This window comes from Capsella rubella, unplaced genomic scaffold, assembly GCF_000375325.1.
Source record: "Capsella rubella cultivar Monte Gargano unplaced genomic scaffold, Caprub1_0 scaffold_3, whole genome shotgun sequence".
Classification (NCBI taxonomy): domain Eukaryota; kingdom Viridiplantae; phylum Streptophyta; class Magnoliopsida; order Brassicales; family Brassicaceae; genus Capsella; species Capsella rubella.
In genome coordinates, this window is record NW_006238921.1 from 12,580,197 (window position 1) to 12,599,723 (window position 19,527).

Genomic DNA, 19,527 nt, shown 5'->3' on the forward strand with positions numbered 1-19,527 from the left:
GCATGATACACAAATTTTACCAAATCAAATTTAGATTGATTTTCAAGCAATAGATTTTCAGCAAGGTTAATATAAAAATAATAGGGTCACCATCTTTGTTAATAATATAAAAACAATGTACGTCGATTTAATGCGGTAACCAAAATGTTGCGTTTGCTGCAAACGTTGCCACTGCCGCAGCCGCAGCCACCTGCTGCCTGCAGCGACCAAACGAACATACTCAAGAAAATCGTGTTTTGGAGATAGAAGAGAAATGGGAATCGTGAACTGAAGAGGAAAACTATTTTTTATAGGGTATTTTACTATTTTAGTGTGTGAATGAGATCGTGAGTTTTTTTTTTTCTTTTTTCTTGTTTTGATATTTTTTAAATACAAAATAATATTCATGCGGCAGAATTTTAGTGGACAAATGACATATGACTTATAAGATAAAGGATATATTTCAAATAAAATGTTCAGCTCAAGATCTACCGTCGGTTAGTACCAAGTAAGAAAGGATCTACGATGGTAAAGGATCGAGGATGATTATCTGAAGGAAAAGAAAGGAACCGTTAAATACTTTAGATGTGACGTGGCGAAAGATGATTAGATCCGATATTGGGCACTTAAACTGGTGCTGATGCAGTAGATTGCAGCTCTCTCTCATCTTCTAAAATTCTAATTTCTAACCTTTGCTCTCTCTCTCTCTCGATCCCAACTTCTGAGTTCTGAGTCTCGCAATCGAAACGGAGAGATCTGAGTAAACACTATTGAAGGAAAGATCTTTGAAGATCAGCGATGGCGCAACCACTCATGAAGAAAGACGACGATCACGATGATGAGCGTATGCTTTTCCCATTCCTCTTCTTTTTCTCTTTTCGTTCCACCATATCTGTTTCGCAATGCTCTGTTTAGATCAGTTTGTTTAGCTTCTAGATCTATGATGTTTGGGAAATCGATGTATAGATCTACTGAAATTTTCAATTCTAGTGTTTATACGAATCGATTTGTGATCCTGAATCATATGGTGTAGAGTGTGTCATGTAGTGATTGTTGTTATTGGGCAAATCCGGTGTTGATGTTATCATTCTGGATTGGGTCTGTATGGTTGCTTATTTCGGTTGTTAATGTTTTTTGTGGCTTAGTGGAGTATTCTCCATTCATGGGAATTGAGAAGGGAGCAGTGCTTCAGGAAGCTAGAGTCTTCAATGAGCCTCAGCTTGATCCTAGAAGGTGCTCGCAGGTCATTACGAAGCTTCTTTATTTGCTTAACCAAGGAGAGGCATTCACCAAGGTCAGTTTTATTATAATGTTAGGAATGTAAATGCAATGTTATCATGGAAGCTATCATTTTCCAATGCTTTTTGAGTTCATGTGCAGGTTGAAGCAACAGAAGTTTTCTTTTCCGTTACAAAGCTTTTCCAGTCAAAAGATACTGGTTTGAGGAGAATGGTCTACTTGATCATTAAGGAATTATCTCCATCATCTGACGAGGTTTGCATTACTCTTTGGCTTAAACGCGGCATCCTACATATTACTGTAGGGTTAATTTCTTATGAGTTGGTTGTCTGTTTCTTTGTGTAGGTTATTATTGTAACAAGCTCCTTGATGAAGGACATGAACAGCAAGATTGATATGTATCGTGCAAATGCAATCCGTGTCCTATGCCAAATAATAGATGGAACCCTACTTACACAAATTGAGCGGTACTTGAAACAAGCTATTGTGGATAAAAATCCTGTTGTTTCAAGTGCAGCTTTAGTCAGTGGACTTCACATGCTAAAGGTGTTCTTTACACGCGAAATATATGAGGCTGTCCATTTATGCACTATTAGCTGCCTATTTCATACTGTGAGGTTAGACTGATACAAGTGCATTGTTGTTTTCAGACAAACCCAGAAATTGTTAAAAGATGGAGCAATGAGGTTCAAGAAGCTGTCCAATCTAGAGCAGCCCTTGTTCAGTTTCATTCCTTGGCTTTGCTTCATCAGGTACGGTGCTTGTCTGCTTGACCTCCTATTCAGATAATAATTTGTTTCATCTTTTCTGATATTTGGGATCTAAGTTTAAGATTCGTTGACAAGTAGCATCTTTTATGCAAAGGGTTTTGGAGCCTCTACTAGATTTATTGATTATAAACATAAACAATAAGATTCTTTAGTTTCTTCGTAATTATATGCGTATATATAATATGGTCACTGCTAGGAACATATGACATATTTATTTATACATACACTTTACTTCTGCCATTCGTTCATGGGACCATGGCACAGATGTAAGGTTCAAATCTGAGCTGCTTTTCTTACCGGCATGATTTAATCTGTATCTGAAGGCATCCTCACAGATTCTGCATATGTAAATCACTATTTGGTTCAAGTTACTACATATCATGTGTCGCTGCTGTAGGGTCTTGTAAAATCATATATGCTTAACTGCTTTTACATCGATGTAGATAGTTTTCCAACTATATCACTATATGTCTGCCCTTCTCTACAAGAAGATACAAATGAATTAAAATTATTTATTGACATATCCAGATACGTCAAAACGATCGCTTGGCTGTCAGCAAGTTGGTTGGTACCTTGACGAGGGGAGCTGTACGCTCTCCTTTGGCCCAGTGTCTATTGATACGATACACCAGTCAGGTTTGTCCTTATATTTGATATAATATGATATATTGGTGAAAATCTTTATGTGATATCCAACTATAGTGTTACTATGCAGATAATCCGAGACATGTCCAACCACGGCCAGTCTGGAGAACGTCCATTCTATGATTTCTTGGAGAGTTGTCTACGCCATAAGTCAGAAATGGTGATCCTTGAGGCTGCCAGGGCTATCACTGAGCTTGATGGTGTGACAAGCCGAGAACTGACTCCAGCAATTACTGTGCTCCAGCTCTTCTTGAGTTCCCCTAAACCAGTGCTGAGATTTGCTGCTGTTCGGACTCTTAACAAGGTTACAATGATTTTCTTTTTTTTCTTGCATGGAACATCTGAACAAAAAGTATTCTCTTTAATTCCTGACAAACACAAAAGCTTGTTTCTGACTTTATTAATATAGCCTAATCATATCTTTTATTGAGGATAACGAGATACTACTCAGGTGTTGAAAAATCTTCTCTTTCTACACTGTATACTAAATTGAGGTTTAAACTACACAGGTTGCAATGACTCATCCAATGGCTGTCACCAACTGCAACATTGATATGGAGAGTCTAATTTCTGATCAGAATAGAAGTATTGCTACACTTGCTATTACCACACTCCTGAAGACAGGGAATGAATCTAGTGTAGAACGGTTGATGAAGCAGATAACTAATTTCATGTCAGATATTGCTGATGAGTTCAAAATTGTGGTTGTGGAAGCCATAAGATCATTGTGTTTGAAATTTCCACTGAAGTATAGATCACTGTAAGTGAAGTTTTAAGCTTTGTTACTAGTAGTTTCGGTTTGTAGCATTACTAATTTTTCTGACGACTTCAAGATTTTAAGACTTTGATTGGACTGTAGCTGTCTAGTATATAATAAATCTGCCTCACCCTTTTGGATTTGTAGGATGAACTTCTTAAGCAACATTCTTAGGGAAGAAGGTGGATTTGAGTATAAAAGGGCAATTGTAGATTCTATCGTAACCATTATCAGAGATATTCCAGATGCAAAGGAAAATGGATTGCTCCATCTTTGCGAGTTCATTGAAGATTGTGAATTCACATACCTTTCAACACAGGTAATTGTTTTTTTTTTAAATCTTTAAACCTAGCATCATAACTGGAGTTGTTTATGTTTTCTTTGTTAACTATAAATACTTTATTTCTTGCGTAGATCCTTCATTTCCTGGGAATTGAAGGGCCAAACACCTCAGATCCGAGCAAGTATATCCGGTATATATATAACCGTGTGCACTTGGAGAATGCAACAGTGCGAGCTGCTGCTGTTTGCACACTTGCAAAGTTTGGGTTTATGGTTGAAGCATTGAAGGTTTAATCGTTATGTTATTTAGCGTCATTAATTTTTGTTTCTTGTTTATCATCCTTGGTTGTTGACAAAGATAAATATCAATAAATGTTTTGCAGCCCCGGATTACTGTCTTGCTGAAGCGCTGCATTTATGACAGTGATGACGAGGTTTGTGACTAATCTATGGATATTTTGTATCTCTTTGTGTACTGGTTTGTTGCATTGGTATACATGGATTTCTCTGTGTGCATGCATGCTTCCTGCATTGGTAATACATTTTGTATGAGTAGAGACTAGAGACACAAACTTCTGTTGATAGTGCCTTTAATTTGAGTTCACCCTCTATTGTATCTTCAGGTTCGTGATAGAGCAACACTCTTTTTGAGTGTACTTGGTAATGATGGCCTCGTTGGCACTGACAGTGATAGCATAGAATTTCTATTTGGTTCCCTGAAGGCCCCTCTTGTCAACATGGAGACAAGTCTTAAAAACTATGTGAGCTTCCCAGATCCTCATTTTCCACTCTATATATATTCTTTGGGAAATCAGTTATCTTATATATCTTTATTCTTCAGGATCCCTCCGAAGAAGCTTTTGATGTTGACTCTGTGCCTAAGGAAGTCAAATCGCAGCCACTTGCAGAGAAGAAAGCCAAGGGGAAAAAGCCCACTGGTCTCGGTGCTCCACCACCTGCACCAGTTTCTGGTTTTGATTCATATGAAAGAATTCTTTCATCTATTCCAGAGTTTGCTACCTTTGGAAAACTTTTCAAGGTTTGAATAGAAGTTTTCTGCACATCACATATCTTTAAGTTTACTTTTATCCACTAATCCTGATTGGTCAAACGTGTTTCATTCTCAGTCTTCTTCACCTGTGGAGCTAACTGAAGCAGAAACTGAATATTCGGTCACTGTTGTAAAGCATATCTTCGAGAGTCATGTTGTGTTTCAGTATAACTGCACAAACACAGTACCAGAGCAATTGTTGGAGAGGGTAATGAGCATGATGATGTACCACATGATCAATTAATTGGATGCCACTGAAAAGTCATTAATCGTTGACAATTTCTATCCTCCTCCTTTGTTTTGTAGGTCAATGTCATTGTAGATGCTTCGGATGCAGAGGAGTTCAGTGAATTATCTTCTAAACCGCTAAACTCGCTCCCTTACGATTCCCCTGGTCAGACCTTTGTGGCGTTTGAAAAGCCAGAAGGAGTCCCTGCTGTTGGAAAGTTCTCAAACACATTGACTTTCATTGTTAAGGAGGTACGTTCATACCTGCTTGATAAGCTTTCTCTTTCATCCACTTTTAGTAGACAGAGAAAGTAATCACATGATTGCTATTCTTCACATGGGTATGAGCAGGTTGAGCAAAGCACAGGTGAATCATTGGATGATGGTGTGGAAGATGAATACCAGCTAGAGGACCTTGAGGTTGTTGCAGCTGACTACATGGTAAACGTCGGTGTCTCCAATTTCCGTAATGCATGGGAAAACATGGACGAGGGAAACGAGCTTGTTGATGAGTATGGCCTTGGTCCAAGAGACACCTTAGGCGAAGCCGTAAAAGCTGTAACTGATCTTCTTGGTATGCAGTCTTGTGAGGTTAGGCGTGCTTCTCCCTTTCTTAATACTGTTACGTTAACATCATTTAAAACCTCTCGCCTTGTTTTTCTCAAAGTCATTATGTTTTTGGGTTCAGGGTACGGAGACAGTTGCAAGCAACGCAAGGTCACACACATGTTTACTATCAGGTTTGTACATAGGGAACGTGAAAGTGTTGGTGAAGGCACAATTTGGTATGGACAGCTCAAGGGAAATTGTAATGAAACTGGCTGTTCGATCAGAGGATCCATCTGTCAGCGATGCGATTCACGCACTTGTTGCCAACGGCTAAACATATCAAAGTGGTTCTTGCTATAACTATATTCTCACACACTCGCACTCATAGAACTTTACCCTTTTGGTCGTTTGATGTTGCTTATTATGAATTTTCTCGACATTTTTGGGGTCTGCTACTTCTTACCATTAGTATAAATATTTTTTTGAGCTTTTGAGTATCATCACTCGTTACTGATAGTTTCTTTCTCTCTTTGGGATTACACACAACATTGATGGAATATATTTAACAATAATATTTATATGAATTAGAGGTGAAAAAATGATTAGATGACCAGTAAACTAGCCTGTTAAAGAAGCGAATATCCGCTTTTTGAAATCTGTATATGTATTGGTATTATCCGTGATTTTAGAAACTGTATCCGTATCCAAAAATCTTGATATCCGACCGACGAAAAAACGAATATCCGTAGATATCCGAAAATATGTTAAAAAAACAAAATACTATGTATTTTTTGACCAAAATACTATGGATATCCGTTATCCGTTTTTAAAAACCGTATCCGTATTCCAAATATCCCTCATTTTACTATATGCATCCGTATCCGTTTTTCGGATAAAAAGGGAGACGGATACGGTTAAAAATATTTGCGGATACGATTTTTAATCTCTGAGGCTACAGAAGACCAAAAATAAAGTAGTAACTAGGAGGAGAGGAGGAGAGACAAGAAAATGAGGCAATTCCTACATAAATGGCAAGGAGGGAAAAAGAAAGAAAAAAGAAATGAAGATGATAAGGAGAGGCAAATAGAGAGAAGAGGAGCATTCTGATCCATTCTTCTCCATTGCTTTGTCTGAAGTCACATACTTATTCATCTCTCCTCTTATGCTTCCATCTCCTGCTCTTGGGTAGACACAACTATCATAACCTAAAAAACAGGAAAAGCCAAAATATTTTTGTTTTAAATGTTAATGTGAGTGATTAGATCAAAATGTCGTATGGCTCACACGGTGTGACTCACACCGTGTGAGTCACACCTTTCTAGAACCGTATATAATATATGTAAAAACAAAAGATATTGACTGTCACAGTCTTTTAGTAAGATGTGTTTCCACACCAAATGCAAACTTACGAACTCATGATTTTCTTATAAACAGGTAGGACATGAAAGATGAATAAGAAAATAACTTACTAGGGTTATCGGAAGTGATCCTCGCGGTTTTAGAGAAATCGCAATCCGTAGGGTTTTCAGGAGATTTTTGGAAATAAAGATTCATGGCATAGGCAGTATGAGAAACAAGATTGTTAGGTTCGAAACAAACCCCTCCAGGCATTATTGGGCCGCAATCAATTCCTTGCCCACAAACCCAATCTAGACTCTCTTGCAACTGCTCTTCAGTTGCATCCTCCTTTGGCACACACCATCCCATCGATGTTGCTTCTCCCAAGGGTGGAGATTGTGATGTCTACTATCATCACAAAAAACATTCATTATAAATGATTAACTACCTCGGAAATAAGCAATTCATGGTGGTCTAGTGATTGAAAGTTTCTCATTATAGTTTCAACTAAAAATGGTTGCCTTAAATACTGAGACTATCGCGCTTTTCATATGTAGCGCGGGATTAGTTGGTTGTGGTCCGAGATCCCATGGTTATAACTAATATATAGAAGTATCTCATAAATCAATGTACTGTAATTGGTTATACAGTAGTATCTTAGTACCTGACTACTAGTAGTTTTGGTGAGGCCAATGTCATAGGCCATAGAAAGATCAGGTTTGAAAAGGCCAAAAGAACGCTCAAAGGAAGGACCAGGCTTGAGATTCTCATCAAAGAGAGCGAAAATGTAAGTGTCGATGGATTTGCCGGGCATGAGTGGAGTCCCAACCATGGACCTTAAGTGAGCAATGAGGTTACCATTGTAAGCCTTAGCATTCTCAACACTCGGACCAACCTCGTTGCTGTCACCGGTCGATGGCCAACCAGTCTCGGCCACAACCACTTCCACTTTCTCGAATCCCATCGATTTCAAAGCCGAGTGCACCGCATCAACCTAGGCCAAAACCATAGCGTTAGTGGCAACCATCAAATTAATGTTTCTTCTATCTTACCATAATTAGATTATTCGATCATGTGCCTACTACGTACGAAATCTATGGAAAATTATGAAGTTATTAATAAATTAAACTTATAACGTTCAACTACGGACTTTTCACATGATTTACAATCATTATATAGTCAATAAATAATTGAAGATCTCGGTGCAACAATATATTTTAATAAATGAACCATACCTTGAGATGAGAACAAATAAACAAATAAATGCATTGCTGTAATTTTGATTAAATAATTATTAATAATCTTATGACATTTGAAGCTGCAATGTGAATAATAATAGATTTTGAAAAACGTTTATGGTTAATCAAATTATGACGTTAAAATGTTTTCTTAATATCTTTCTAATGACTCTAGTTTGTTTAGTACAAAACCGAACCGTGAGAGTTTATATATTACTAGTGTAATTAAATCTACCTGAGCATCAAACATGTTCATGTACTTGATTCCAGTGTTAGAGTCGACACGTCCAGCGTTAGGCTGAAAAAGACAAAACGCTAACGTTTCGGCTCTCGGGTCGCTTTGGTACGCAAAGAACGGGTACGGGTTAATGGCGAAAGGCGACCCGGTATCGCTAAGAAACTGTAGAATGCCCTTTAAACCAGCCTGATAACTTAGAGCAAACGAGCCTGCTGATGGCGGTTCGGAGTTTCCAAGAACCGTCATTGCGTGGACCGTAGACACTTTGATTTTTCCTCCTAGTGAAACCGCCTCGAGAGCCTTTTGGATATTTTGCATAGCCGGGAGAAGCTGGTTCACTAGATTCAGGTCATTGGACAAGAGCACCTGCACCAAAGTTAGATGACACCTTTATGTTGGCTGTTCAAGTTGGACGGACAGAGTTTACAAAAATAAAATCAACAAAACGAATTCTTGAAGATTTAAAGATTTTCTCAAGAAACTTGATGGTAAGTAGTTGGATACATATTTGTTTATTAGGAGGAGTCACCTCATTGCCAACATTGATGAGAATGATGTTGGAGGCAGGATAGAAAGGAAGGACATTAATATTTATCCACTGAGAGGCGACATTGAGATTCGAGGCGATAGACGGGAGATCGCCATTGGCCACTCCGATAACAATGCCTATACCGGTCCCTGCCAAGGATTTGATGATGGAGGGATCTGCATTGTATAGCCTCACCTTTTGGATGGAAGTGGATTGGAGGAGTTTGGCTGTTTCGGACGGTGGCGGGAGGTTGTCGGCTAGTAAGCCGTAGTTTACACCGATAAACGACTGTGCATTTGACGGCGAAAAAAAGAAGAGAATGAAGAGGATGAGGAGAGCCATGGAAGCAGAGGAATGTGGAGTAAGTGAGATTTGAAATGTTAAAAAGAGTAATGAAAGGAAGGCTTGGTTAGTGTAAGGGTTAGAAGAAAACAAATCGTATAATTAATTAATTAGTGTAATGTTATTACAGAATCCCAAAGCTCACATGTGGTGATTTTATTACAACCCACTTGCTTAATTACCTATTTGCATAGGTTTCCCCGTTTCTTGTTGAGAGTTCTTATAAATTTTCGTTAGGTGGTTCATGTTTGGTAAGGGATTATAATTTGTCAAATAGCCAAGTAAACAACTACAAATTAGAACTATGTTATCTTTTTTTTTGTTCAATTATTTTTTTTGTTACTTTGTAAAATGTATGTGTATGACAAGATAGATACCCAAAGGTTAAAAAAAAAACTGAAATAAATGTTCCTATAAATCCTTATTGAGTTCTTTGTTTGTTGGGTAAGTCTCCTTTAAGTTCACTAGTTGTGTTTCAAAAAAATTCTAATTCTAGTTCTACTAACATGAATTGTACACCCAACAAAGACATTTTTACATTCAGTTATGTCAGTGTTTCTTGTGATCACCACCAGAAGTCCAGAACTGTGTAAGTAAAGCCAAAATACAATAAAACATCACGTGATAATTTGTAAGGTCCGTCTTTATAGCCTTCCAAACATATGTATGATATGAGTGGACCCACAATCTTAGGATTGGACATGGAGCCCACTAGCTTAGAGAAGTGGACCAATAGACTATTTATAGTTAAAGAAACCCTATAAATATATTGTATATCAAATACAAACTAAAATCCAAGTACAAATACATACTAAACTCTTCTACTTTCTTTGAGAACAATTTGTTTTGTTAAACAAATTTGGGTATGTATATATACAATAATAATAAATTTGATAGAAGGTCTAGATTATATCTTCATACTTTGAAAATAGGAAAGTAGTGCATTAATTAGAAAAACTTGTCACCAACCTCTGTCATACAATGGCAACTTATATATGATTTTTAGTTTTTGTATTGAATGAGATAAACTACCAGTTGCTCTTGTTAGATCTTTTACTCTATTTTAATTTTTAGCTAAGTAAGATCTCTATTTCAGCTCTGAAATTCCTACTCCCAAAGTTTACATTTATTGGAAAAAAAAATTTTGGCAAATAAATTTTACATTATACAAAAAATCTATCTATTAAAGAAAAACTTGGAAATAGATGAAATAAGTGTCATTCTATGTTTTTCATAGAATTTAAGAAAAACATTACATTATACTCCCTCTGTTTCATTTTAGTGATATATGTTTAAGGTTGTTATACACATATTAAGTAAACATATAATTTCTCTTGTTTTTATAAAAACATCATTAATTAAAAGGAATTCAACCAATCACAAAATAAGATGTAAAATATGATTGGTCAAAAATTATTAAATACATTTAATTTTTGCATAGAATAGTTAAAAACATCACTTAAAATAAAACAATTTTTTTGGCTAAAACATCACTTAAAATTGAAACTGAGGGATATAATTTTTCCTATTGTTCAATACATTAAATTACTCGTGATAAAACTGGAAAATTCACCAAACATCTGCATTGAAAATACAAAACGACACTTATTTTGAAACGGGGAGTATGAGTTTGCTAGTATTTTAAAATTTTATTTTGACAATCAATCAGCTTTACCACTGGAAAACGCAATGTTAGTTACATTTTAAGCGTTCATGATATGTTTTACATGAGCCAAACAAAATAATATTATTCCAAAAAAAAAAATTTGCCATAGAATTAACTTATAATTTTTAGGATAATGTTATTCTTGAAACTAAAAACTAAGTTTTGTAAAGTTTATTCATTCATAATATTTATTAATGGAGATTATATAGGTTTCATACGATATATGAAAATGATATTATATCACTTTATATATTTCTTATGTACTTAAATGTTTTTCTGCACAATCGAAAGGGAAAACAATATAATTCTTTAAAAAACTTATTTATACATGCTCTCATTATGAGAAGAAAAAGTGGGCTATTTGTTCTCACGTCTGTTGCCTTCTCACCAGATCCGAGTTAGAGCCCGGTCCCTCTCAAAAAGAGGCGTATAATTTGTAAGGATGTTAAAAAAAAAACAATATTCATTATATTATTATGGAAATATCCCAAAATGCTAAATATCTCAATATTAGTTAAGCTAAAAAAATAATATTAAGGTAATTTATACAACTATATCAATATTGGTCAAGTAATGATATTTAGAGATTTTAGACTTGGTAAGTAATATTTACTCTTTGCCAATATATACTGGTCAAATAATACTTACTTTTTGAATCCATACTAGTCAAGTAATATTTAAAACCATAAGGATTGCAATAAATTAAAAGTTGACCAGGAAAAAAATACACATAAAATATATTTTGTGTTCTTATATCATATATATATAAATATATTCAGTCTGGGGAATAACAATTCATTAAAAAAAAAAAGGTTGAAAGAATTATCACTACAACAAGAGTTATCACTATGAAAAGTTTAGTTGTATTTTGTTTTACTATCCTCCTCATCACATCTTCTGTTCATTGTTCTGCTAAACCTGATGAAAGTCCTGGTGATTGTTTATTAATTGTTATTCATACCTTCATTTTGCAATTATCGTCATGCTGATTTTAGTCTTTGTTAATGGGTATTGATTATTATTGATATTGTATATAGGTTATCGACCTAACCGATTACAACTTCCAAAGGCTGTAAGGTTCGGGCGACGCTTGTGTAGGAACCCAGAAAACTGCAATATTTATTGTATGAGCCTCCGTTTTGATCATGGCTTCTGTTTTAGCAGAAAATTTTGTGTTTGCGTATAACTAAATGTACTGGTATCTGCTAAAAAAATCTATAATATTACTTCAATGGTTTTTTTGCTCAAAACCTAAAGAGTGGAAACAAAATTAAGTAAAAACAAAAGCAAAACCTCTACAATTTTGAGTAGGAACATTTTTGAACTGTTGTTCCTTTTTATTTGAGGAATGGATAGGAATAATATAGATCCCACATATCTGAAAATTGAAAAAACATTATGCGTAAATGGTAGATAAAATTGAGGAACAATGAGGAACACCACATTCCTCTTCATTCTATTCCTAAAAAGTGGTCACCAATTGGAGCCCATGTTTTTTTAAAAGAATATATATATATTTTCTAAATTTTTTTAAGATTTAAGGAATATTTTCTTAATTTTTTCATTCTCTTTTACAAAATGAAGTTTTTAATTTTATTTCCATAAAAATCAAATTAAGGGTATAATTGAATATTTTTCTATTCTCAAACCTAATATACCAAACTTTGAAGAAAAAAAAAAGCATAGATGGACAAATTAAAACAATTATCCCAAAAAATATATTCGTATATCATTTTTAAGAAAGTATTTTAAAATTCATGATTAAAGAAAACCTATAAGCATTGTATACCAGATAAACTGAAATCTAAGTGCAAATACGTACTATACTCTTTTATTATTATTAGAGAACGAACATTTCTTTTTCTTTATAATTTTCGAGTGTATATATGATGAATGGAGATATTTAGGACTTATAAGAGAAGTGAAAAGCAAATTGGGTCGTTAATTGAACTACTTCAACAAAATTTTAGTTAAAAACATGATGAACCTAGTAATGATCTGATCAACATTATTTGTTTCCTTCCATTTCTTCACACATGTGTACATATGGAGAAACATATTTGAGGTGTTTGAATTTTGATAATATAAACCTTTTTTTTGTTTAAGAGTGTTTAATAATATAATTTTATTTAAACAATTTTGGATTAAAAGATGGTTGTAGCCTTTTTCCTTCCGTTACTTATTGTTCCGCTTTCATATGCGAATTTTTTTGCATCTTTAATGATTCTTTTTACAAAACTATACGTACTTTAGTTTTTAGTTAAATGACTATGCCTCCAATTAGACCAGATAATGATTCCTTAACCAGATTTAACCACAAATTTGTTTTTACTATTTTGTGATTAGCTAGGATGATATATCACTACAAGAAAACAACTCCAAACCGACGGGAAAATCTGACTACAATCCGTCGGAAATAGGTGTAACCAACGTATTACCAACATATTCGTTTGGCGGTTCTATAGCGTTGGAAAAGTAATTTTATCGGTAAATCATTGGTAATTATTGACAGTAACTCGAATTTTTTTTCCTAACGGTTTACCGACGGAAACTTGAAAATGAAGCTCTAATACTCTCCTTCATAAGTCATAACCGACGGATTACAGACGTAAACTTGAAAAAGAGGGTCCACTATTCTCTGGCGGATTGACAACGAAAACTCAAAAACAAAATTCTCCGTTATAACTAACGTATTACCGACGAAAAATCAAAAATAAATGTCCAAAATTCAAATTCTCCGTCATAACCGACGGATTACCAACTGATTACCTACGGATATTAAGTACTTAATAACAAACTCATGATCTGACAATGCTAAATGACATAAAAATATAAATATTTGTGTAGGAAAACTGAGTATGCAACAAGCATAATAAGGGATTTAATATGGCAACAAGTATTTCTTAATGACAAGTATTATTTAATACATTAATAATAATTCTTTAACCCGCTGTAATAAAAACTAAACAGAGTATATAATATGTATCTTGATTTAATTCTTTTTCTAGAAAAGTTAAGATTCTTATCAAATATCCATATTTTTTGATAAGATTCGTAGCCAAGTTAAGATTCGTAATGAACATGGTGAATGGCTTGGTGGATTCATGTGCAGTATTGGTCAGTGTACTGCTCCTCTAGCGGAGCTTTGGGGAGTCTTTTACGGTCTTCACATTGCTTGGGAGAAGAGGATACCATGTTTAGAGGTGGAGGTGGATTCAGAGATGGTTGTGGGTTTTCTCAAGACAGGGATAAGTGAAATGCATCCGTTGTCGTTCCTGGTACGCTTGTGCCATGGCTTACTTACGAGGGACTGGAATGTCCGCATTGCTCACGTGTATAGGGAAGCTAACCGTCTTGCTGACGGGTTAGTGAACTATGCGTTTTTGGTACCTTTAGGTTTTTATGTTTTGGATGTTGTACCGCCGGATTTGGCTTTGATTTTGCATGAGGATGTTGTTGGTTCACCTCAACCAAGAGATTTTTATGTGTAATTTTTGATTTTTATTAATAAAACATAGGGAGGGCACTATCTCCCGTCAATTTACCAAAAAAAATATCCATATTTTTTATGCATAGCAACGTATGTTATTTTTTACACAAAAAAAAAACAATAGTATATTAATTTTAAGAAACTATTCTAAAATTCATTGTAACACTTTGGTTTGCAGAGAGGTTTAACGAGATTGATTTGGCTACGGGCCACATATGTCAACAAAGTGCATAACTTTCTTCGTAAAGAATGTCGATCAGATGAATGCGAGTTCCCTAATGAAGTGGGAAATGTAGGTAATGCAGTTTTTTTTTGTTGCTAAACTGCAAATATCATATAAATATGAACATGGTTTTACAACCTTTACATTGTTTCCTTGGCAAAAAAGAGGAAAAACAAGAAAACAATTTGATATTACACTTGAGAATAGAGCTTTACTGCTTTAGATCCACCGACTCATAAGATGCTTGATCTTTTTGTTGATGATTCTGGCCGAGATGGAGTTCTTGATTTCTCTATCAATCTCCTTGAAGATCACCGAGGGCGGCAAATGGACTTGATTATGTACAGCATTGTTGCGCTGTTTCCAGATAGCATACAAAACTGATTGCACAATCAACTTTCGCAGGGTAGGGGGAGAATCGTGATTGCTCTGATTTGTCCAAGCTAGCATTTCAGGCCAGGAGTTGAAAGCCAGGCCGGTTGATCTGATCCGTCTACTAACTGCATTCCACAGGAATAGAGCGAAGTCGCAAGAAAGGAACAGATGGTCCCTCGATTCTGGAAGCGAATCGCAGAGGCTGCAAGTGATGTCGATATTCATACCCCAATTTGAGAGTCTTGTCTTTGTAGGGAGGCGATCTAGATTTGCTACCCACATATTGAAGGCGTTTCTAGGAGTCGCACCTTTAAACCACACCGTTTGATGCCACGGAACTTTGCTAGCTTTTGGTCTAATGCTTGACCAAGTTCTTGTGGAGGAGAAGCCGTTGCAAATCTGGTCATCCACAACCCAGTCATAAGAGTCAGGGCCCAGATCCACCCGAGGAAGCGGGATAGTCGTTAGGTACATGTGAAGGGATAAAGCCAAATCAGATCTTGGGTCCGAAATGACCCAACCATGGGGGTTTGTAGCGTGAGCTACTTTAGCCAAGAGAGGTACTCTTAGGGATCTGGGGCCCTCATGTCCTAAGGCCTTGATTAGGGTACCAAGGGGAGACCAGCTATCATACCAAAAACTTGCATTCATACCATTGGCAATATTACACCTGACAAAAGCCTCTGCGAGGGGTCTTAATCTAAGAATGCATTTCCAGTTCCAAGAATCCCCAACGCGTTCCGGGAGACTCCAAAGACTGTGGTTAACAATGTAATGCAGTTAACAATGAAGGTAATCCAACAAATATCAATGAAAGTGATATAGAAGAGCCTCTCGAGACACAAGAGCAAGATAGAGAAAACGCAAATAATTGGAGACAATCTATGGCCGAAGACATGTGGAAAGATGCTACGAACTTAGAAATTCATTAATAAATAGATTGTAGTTTCAAGTTTTGCATTTATTAATAAATTTGCCAAATTGTTGTTGGTTGAATCGATTTGCTTTGCTCTCACCAAACTAGTCATCAACTATACAAAGTTAGTGCTCACAAATATCTCACCTCCTTTCGTACTTTGGAAGAAGCTAAAAAAAAAAATTACAACTGTTTTTGATGATATGTTTGTTTGAGGTAAGAGGAAAACAGAAAGTTTGCCCGACTCGAAGAACACGACGATGATGAAGAGGAACATAACTCTCCACCACATCAGAGAAAGTACACGTCACTCCCTAGGTGAGTTAGTTACCACATTAGAAGAATTTATTTCCTTTCAATTCTATTAAAAATTCTATTCAATTCTAATAAAATTATGCAAAATATCATCGTTAGAATTAGAAGGAAAGATTTGGAAATCTTTTACAATACATAAAAATCTAGATATATGTCATTAATTCTTTTCTAATAAATTCTTTAACATTACCGTGTTCAATACCCCTCCTAAATCAAGATACATATTGTATACTCCCACTGTTTCACAAAAGTATCATTTTAAAGAAATTTTTTTTACACAAAGAGTGTCATTCTACATTTACAATGCATCTTTTACATTAGATTTCCATATTTTACCCTTACTCTACAATTATTAACCATTTATTAAATAGGGGATATACGTATATTTTTTTTTTTTTAATTTGTGTGAAATGTATCAAAATGATACTCTTTGTGAAATAGAAGGAGTATGATTTTTATTTTTATATTGAATGAGATAAACATCTACCAGTCTCTCTTGTTGGATCTTTTACTCTATTTTAGCTAACTAAGATCTCTATTTCAGATCTGAAATTTCTACTCCCAAAGTTCACATTTATTGGAAAAACTTTTTTTGGCGAATAATTTTTACACTATACAAAAAATATATATAATAAAGAGAAACTTGAAATCGATAAATTTTAGACAAGTATAAGTCTTGTTAATATGATTTTCCCATTTAAAAAATATATATATTTTGACATTCAATCAGCTTTATCAGTCAAAAATGTAATGTTAGTTACATTTTAAACGTTCATGATATGTTTTACATGATCCAAACTAATCAATATTGATCCCAAAAATAATTGCCATAAAATTGACTTGTAATTTTTGGGTTAATGTTATTCTTGAAACTAAAAACTAAGTTTTGTAAAGTTTATCCGTTCATAATCTTTTATTAATGGAGATTATATAGGTTTCATACTATATAATTAAGAAAATATAATTTTTGAGAAATGCCCCTTTTGGTTTACCCTTTTTTAAAATACCCCTATTTTCTATCCATTTTCAAAAATACCCCTTTTGAAATATGAAATATTATAAACTTTTATATGGTTGATAAGGTACATCAAGATCATCATTACTATTGGAAGACTAAATCCAAATATTTATAAGGTTTTAAAAGGTTCTAAACGGCATTTATAAGGTTTTTAAAAGGTTTACACAGTTTTTATAAGGTTTTTAAATGATTTTTAAAAGGTTTTTAAAAGGTATTTATACAGTATTTATTAAATATATATATAAATTTACACACATATAAAGATAAATTGTGTCTATAAATATAAGTTTACACATATGTTTTTGATAAATTTCAAATGTTATAGTGATTTTTTGATAAAATTAGAAAGAGGGGTATTTTTAAAAAGTGGTATTAGAAAAGGGGTATTTTTGAAATTCCCCCGTAAGAAAATTATATTATATCACTTTATATATTTCTTATGTACTTAATTATTTTTTGCTCACTCGAAAGAGAAAACAATAAAATGCTTTTAAAAATATTTTATAATGTTCTTATTATATTAGTATGAAAATACCCTAATATACCATTATCCCGGAATGCTGAATATCTCAATATTAGTTAAGCTAAAAAAAATAATACTAAGGTAATATATATATACAAGTATCAATACTGGTCAAGTAATGATATTTAGAGATTTTATACTTTGTAAGTCATATTTACCTTCTCAACATATACTGGTCAAATAATACTTACTTTTTGAATCCATACTAGTCAAGTAATATTTACAACCATATATAAGGATTGCAATAAACTAAAAGTTGACCAGAAAAAAAACACATGAAATATATTTTGTGTTCTTATATCATATATAATCAGTCTAGGGGAAGAACAATTCATTAAAAACAAAGTTGAGAGAATTATCACTACAATAAAAGTTATCACTATGAAAAGTTTAGTGGTATTTTGTTTTACTATACTCCTCATCACATCTTCTGTTCATTGTTCTGATACAGCTAATGAAAATCCGGGTAATTTTTTTATTGTTATTCATACCTTCTTTTTGCAATTATCATCATGATGATTTTAATTAGTCTTTGTTAATATGTATTAATTATTGTTAATATTGTATATAGGTTATGAACCTAACCGAATTGGGATTCCAAAAGCTGTAAAGTTCGGGCGACGCTTGTGTAGGAACCCGGAAAACTGCAATGCTTATTGTATAAGCCTACGTTTTGATCATGGTTTCTGTGTTAGCGGAAGATTTTGTTGTTGTGTATAATTAAATATACTGAAAAAAAGAAAATCTATAATTTTAACATGTTTTTGAATCAATATATAAAAATCTATAATATTATTTTCAATGGTTTTTTTTGCACGTAACCTAAAGAGATCGAGGAAACAAAATCGAGTAAAAACAAAAGCAAAACCTAAAGTATATGTGGTAACAAGCATATGGTAACAAGATACCAAAGGTCAAAAACAAAAACTGAAATAAATGTTCATACAAATCCTTCTTGAGTTCTTTGTTTGTTGGGTAAGTCCCCTTTAAGTTCATTTCTAGCTCTGTGTTTCAAAAATAGTTCATTACTAGGTCTACCAACATAAACTGTACACCAAATAAAAACATTTTACATTCAGTTATGTCAATCTTTCTAGTGATCACTACCAGAAAAATAAAATGGTAACAAGATACAGAAAATTAAAAAAAACTTGGTGAATTGGAATTTGCCCCTTTCTCGTATGATGAATGGAGAGATTAAGGACCTATAAGAGTGCTGAAAAGCATATTGGGTCGTTAGTATGCGATTATTTTGCATCTTTAAAAACCACCAAAAGAATGATATTATTCACAATACTATACATACAGTTGAAACCAGATAATGATTCATAAAGCAGATTTAAGCACAAAATTGTCTTTACTGTTTCGTGATTAGGATGACTTGTATGAGAGAATGCTTAATGTTATTACAGTGTGTAATGTTACAATATATATAGAGTATACAAGTGAGATTAGGGTAGATTAAATGACTTATCTATCCTTCCTATACATAATACTAATATTCCCCCTCAAGATGGAGGGACCTTGGTGACTCCAATCTTGGACATAACTTCTTGAAACCTTGGACGTGTGATAGGTTTCGTAAGCGGATCCGCGAGTTGATCATGAGTAGAGACATGAGTAACTCGCAACTTTCCAGCTTGAACATTGTCGCGAATGAAATGAAAATCCAAGGCAAGATGTTTCATACGCGAATGAAAAACTGGATTAGCAGATAAATGCGTGGCTCCAATGTTATCACAGTAAATGACTGGAGTTGTAGGGAGTTGCAAACCAAGTTCAGTGAGCAGCGAAGTGATCCACCGTATCTCCGCAG

The 19,527-nt window shown here is 34.3% G+C and overlaps 3 protein-coding genes across 4 annotated transcripts; 1 reads left to right on the top strand and 2 right to left on the bottom strand.

Moving 5' to 3' along the window:
* Positions 1-680: 680 nt before the first annotated feature.
* On the top strand, positions 681-6,014 carry LOC17890877 (coatomer subunit gamma). Its single transcript, XM_006296533.2, has 17 exons — positions 681-823; positions 1,125-1,273; positions 1,360-1,473; positions 1,564-1,764; positions 1,869-1,970; positions 2,517-2,624; positions 2,704-2,937; positions 3,143-3,393; positions 3,538-3,709; positions 3,805-3,960; positions 4,056-4,106; positions 4,296-4,433; positions 4,514-4,711; positions 4,800-4,931; positions 5,030-5,203; positions 5,303-5,542; positions 5,640-6,014. The coding sequence occupies exons 1-17, from the start codon at positions 778-780 to the stop codon at positions 5,832-5,834; spliced, it is 2,661 nt and encodes an 886-aa protein (XP_006296595.1). The 5' UTR covers positions 681-777; the 3' UTR covers positions 5,835-6,014.
* A 447-nt stretch (positions 6,015-6,461) lies between these two features.
* On the bottom strand, positions 6,462-9,241 carry LOC17891249 (glucan endo-1,3-beta-glucosidase 7). 2 transcript variants are annotated; one of them, XM_006299550.2, is made up of 5 exons: positions 8,844-9,241; positions 8,312-8,680; positions 7,503-7,832; positions 6,970-7,243; positions 6,462-6,705 (listed from the first exon to the last, which is right to left on the bottom strand). In XM_006299550.2, the coding sequence occupies exons 1-5, from the start codon at positions 9,183-9,185 to the stop codon at positions 6,521-6,523; spliced, it is 1,500 nt and encodes a 499-aa protein (XP_006299612.1). In that variant the 5' UTR covers positions 9,186-9,241; the 3' UTR covers positions 6,462-6,520. The 2 variants fall into 2 exon arrangements, with proteins under 2 accessions (XP_006299612.1, XP_023642305.1); XM_023786537.1 differs by lacking the exon at positions 6,462-6,705 and having other exon boundaries at positions 7,182-7,246.
* A 5,413-nt stretch (positions 9,242-14,654) lies between these two features.
* Positions 14,655-15,827, bottom strand: LOC111831654. Its single transcript, XM_023786691.1, has one exon. It carries the CDS (start codon positions 15,588-15,590, stop codon positions 14,784-14,786), a length of 807 nt encoding a protein of 268 aa, XP_023642459.1. The 5' UTR covers positions 15,591-15,827; the 3' UTR covers positions 14,655-14,783.
* Between the last annotated feature and the right edge of the window lie 3,700 nt (positions 15,828-19,527).

Coding starts and splice junctions, on each gene's coding strand:
- LOC17890877 (XM_006296533.2), top strand. CDS start 778: ATGGCGCAACCACTCATGAAGAAAGACGACGATCACGATGATGAGC. Junction 1,274..1,359: donor AAGGAGAGGCATTCACCAAG/GTCAGTTTTATT, acceptor GTTCATGTGCAG/GTTGAAGCAACAGAAGTTTT. Junction 1,971..2,516: donor CCTTGGCTTTGCTTCATCAG/GTACGGTGCTTG, acceptor TGACATATCCAG/ATACGTCAAAACGATCGCTT.
- LOC111831654 (XM_023786691.1), bottom strand. CDS start 15,590: ATGAATGCAAGTTTTTGGTATGATAGCTGGTCTCCCCTTGGTACCCTA.
- LOC17891249 (XM_006299550.2), bottom strand. CDS start 9,185: ATGGCTCTCCTCATCCTCTTCATTCTCTTCTTTTTTTCGCCGTCAAAT. Junction 7,833..8,311: donor TGAACATGTTTGATGCTCAG/GTAGATTTAATT, acceptor GTTTTGGCCTAG/GTTGATGCGGTGCACTCGGC. Junction 6,706..6,969: donor GATCACTTCCGATAACCCTA/GTAAGTTATTTT, acceptor CCTGTTTTTTAG/GTTATGATAGTTGTGTCTAC.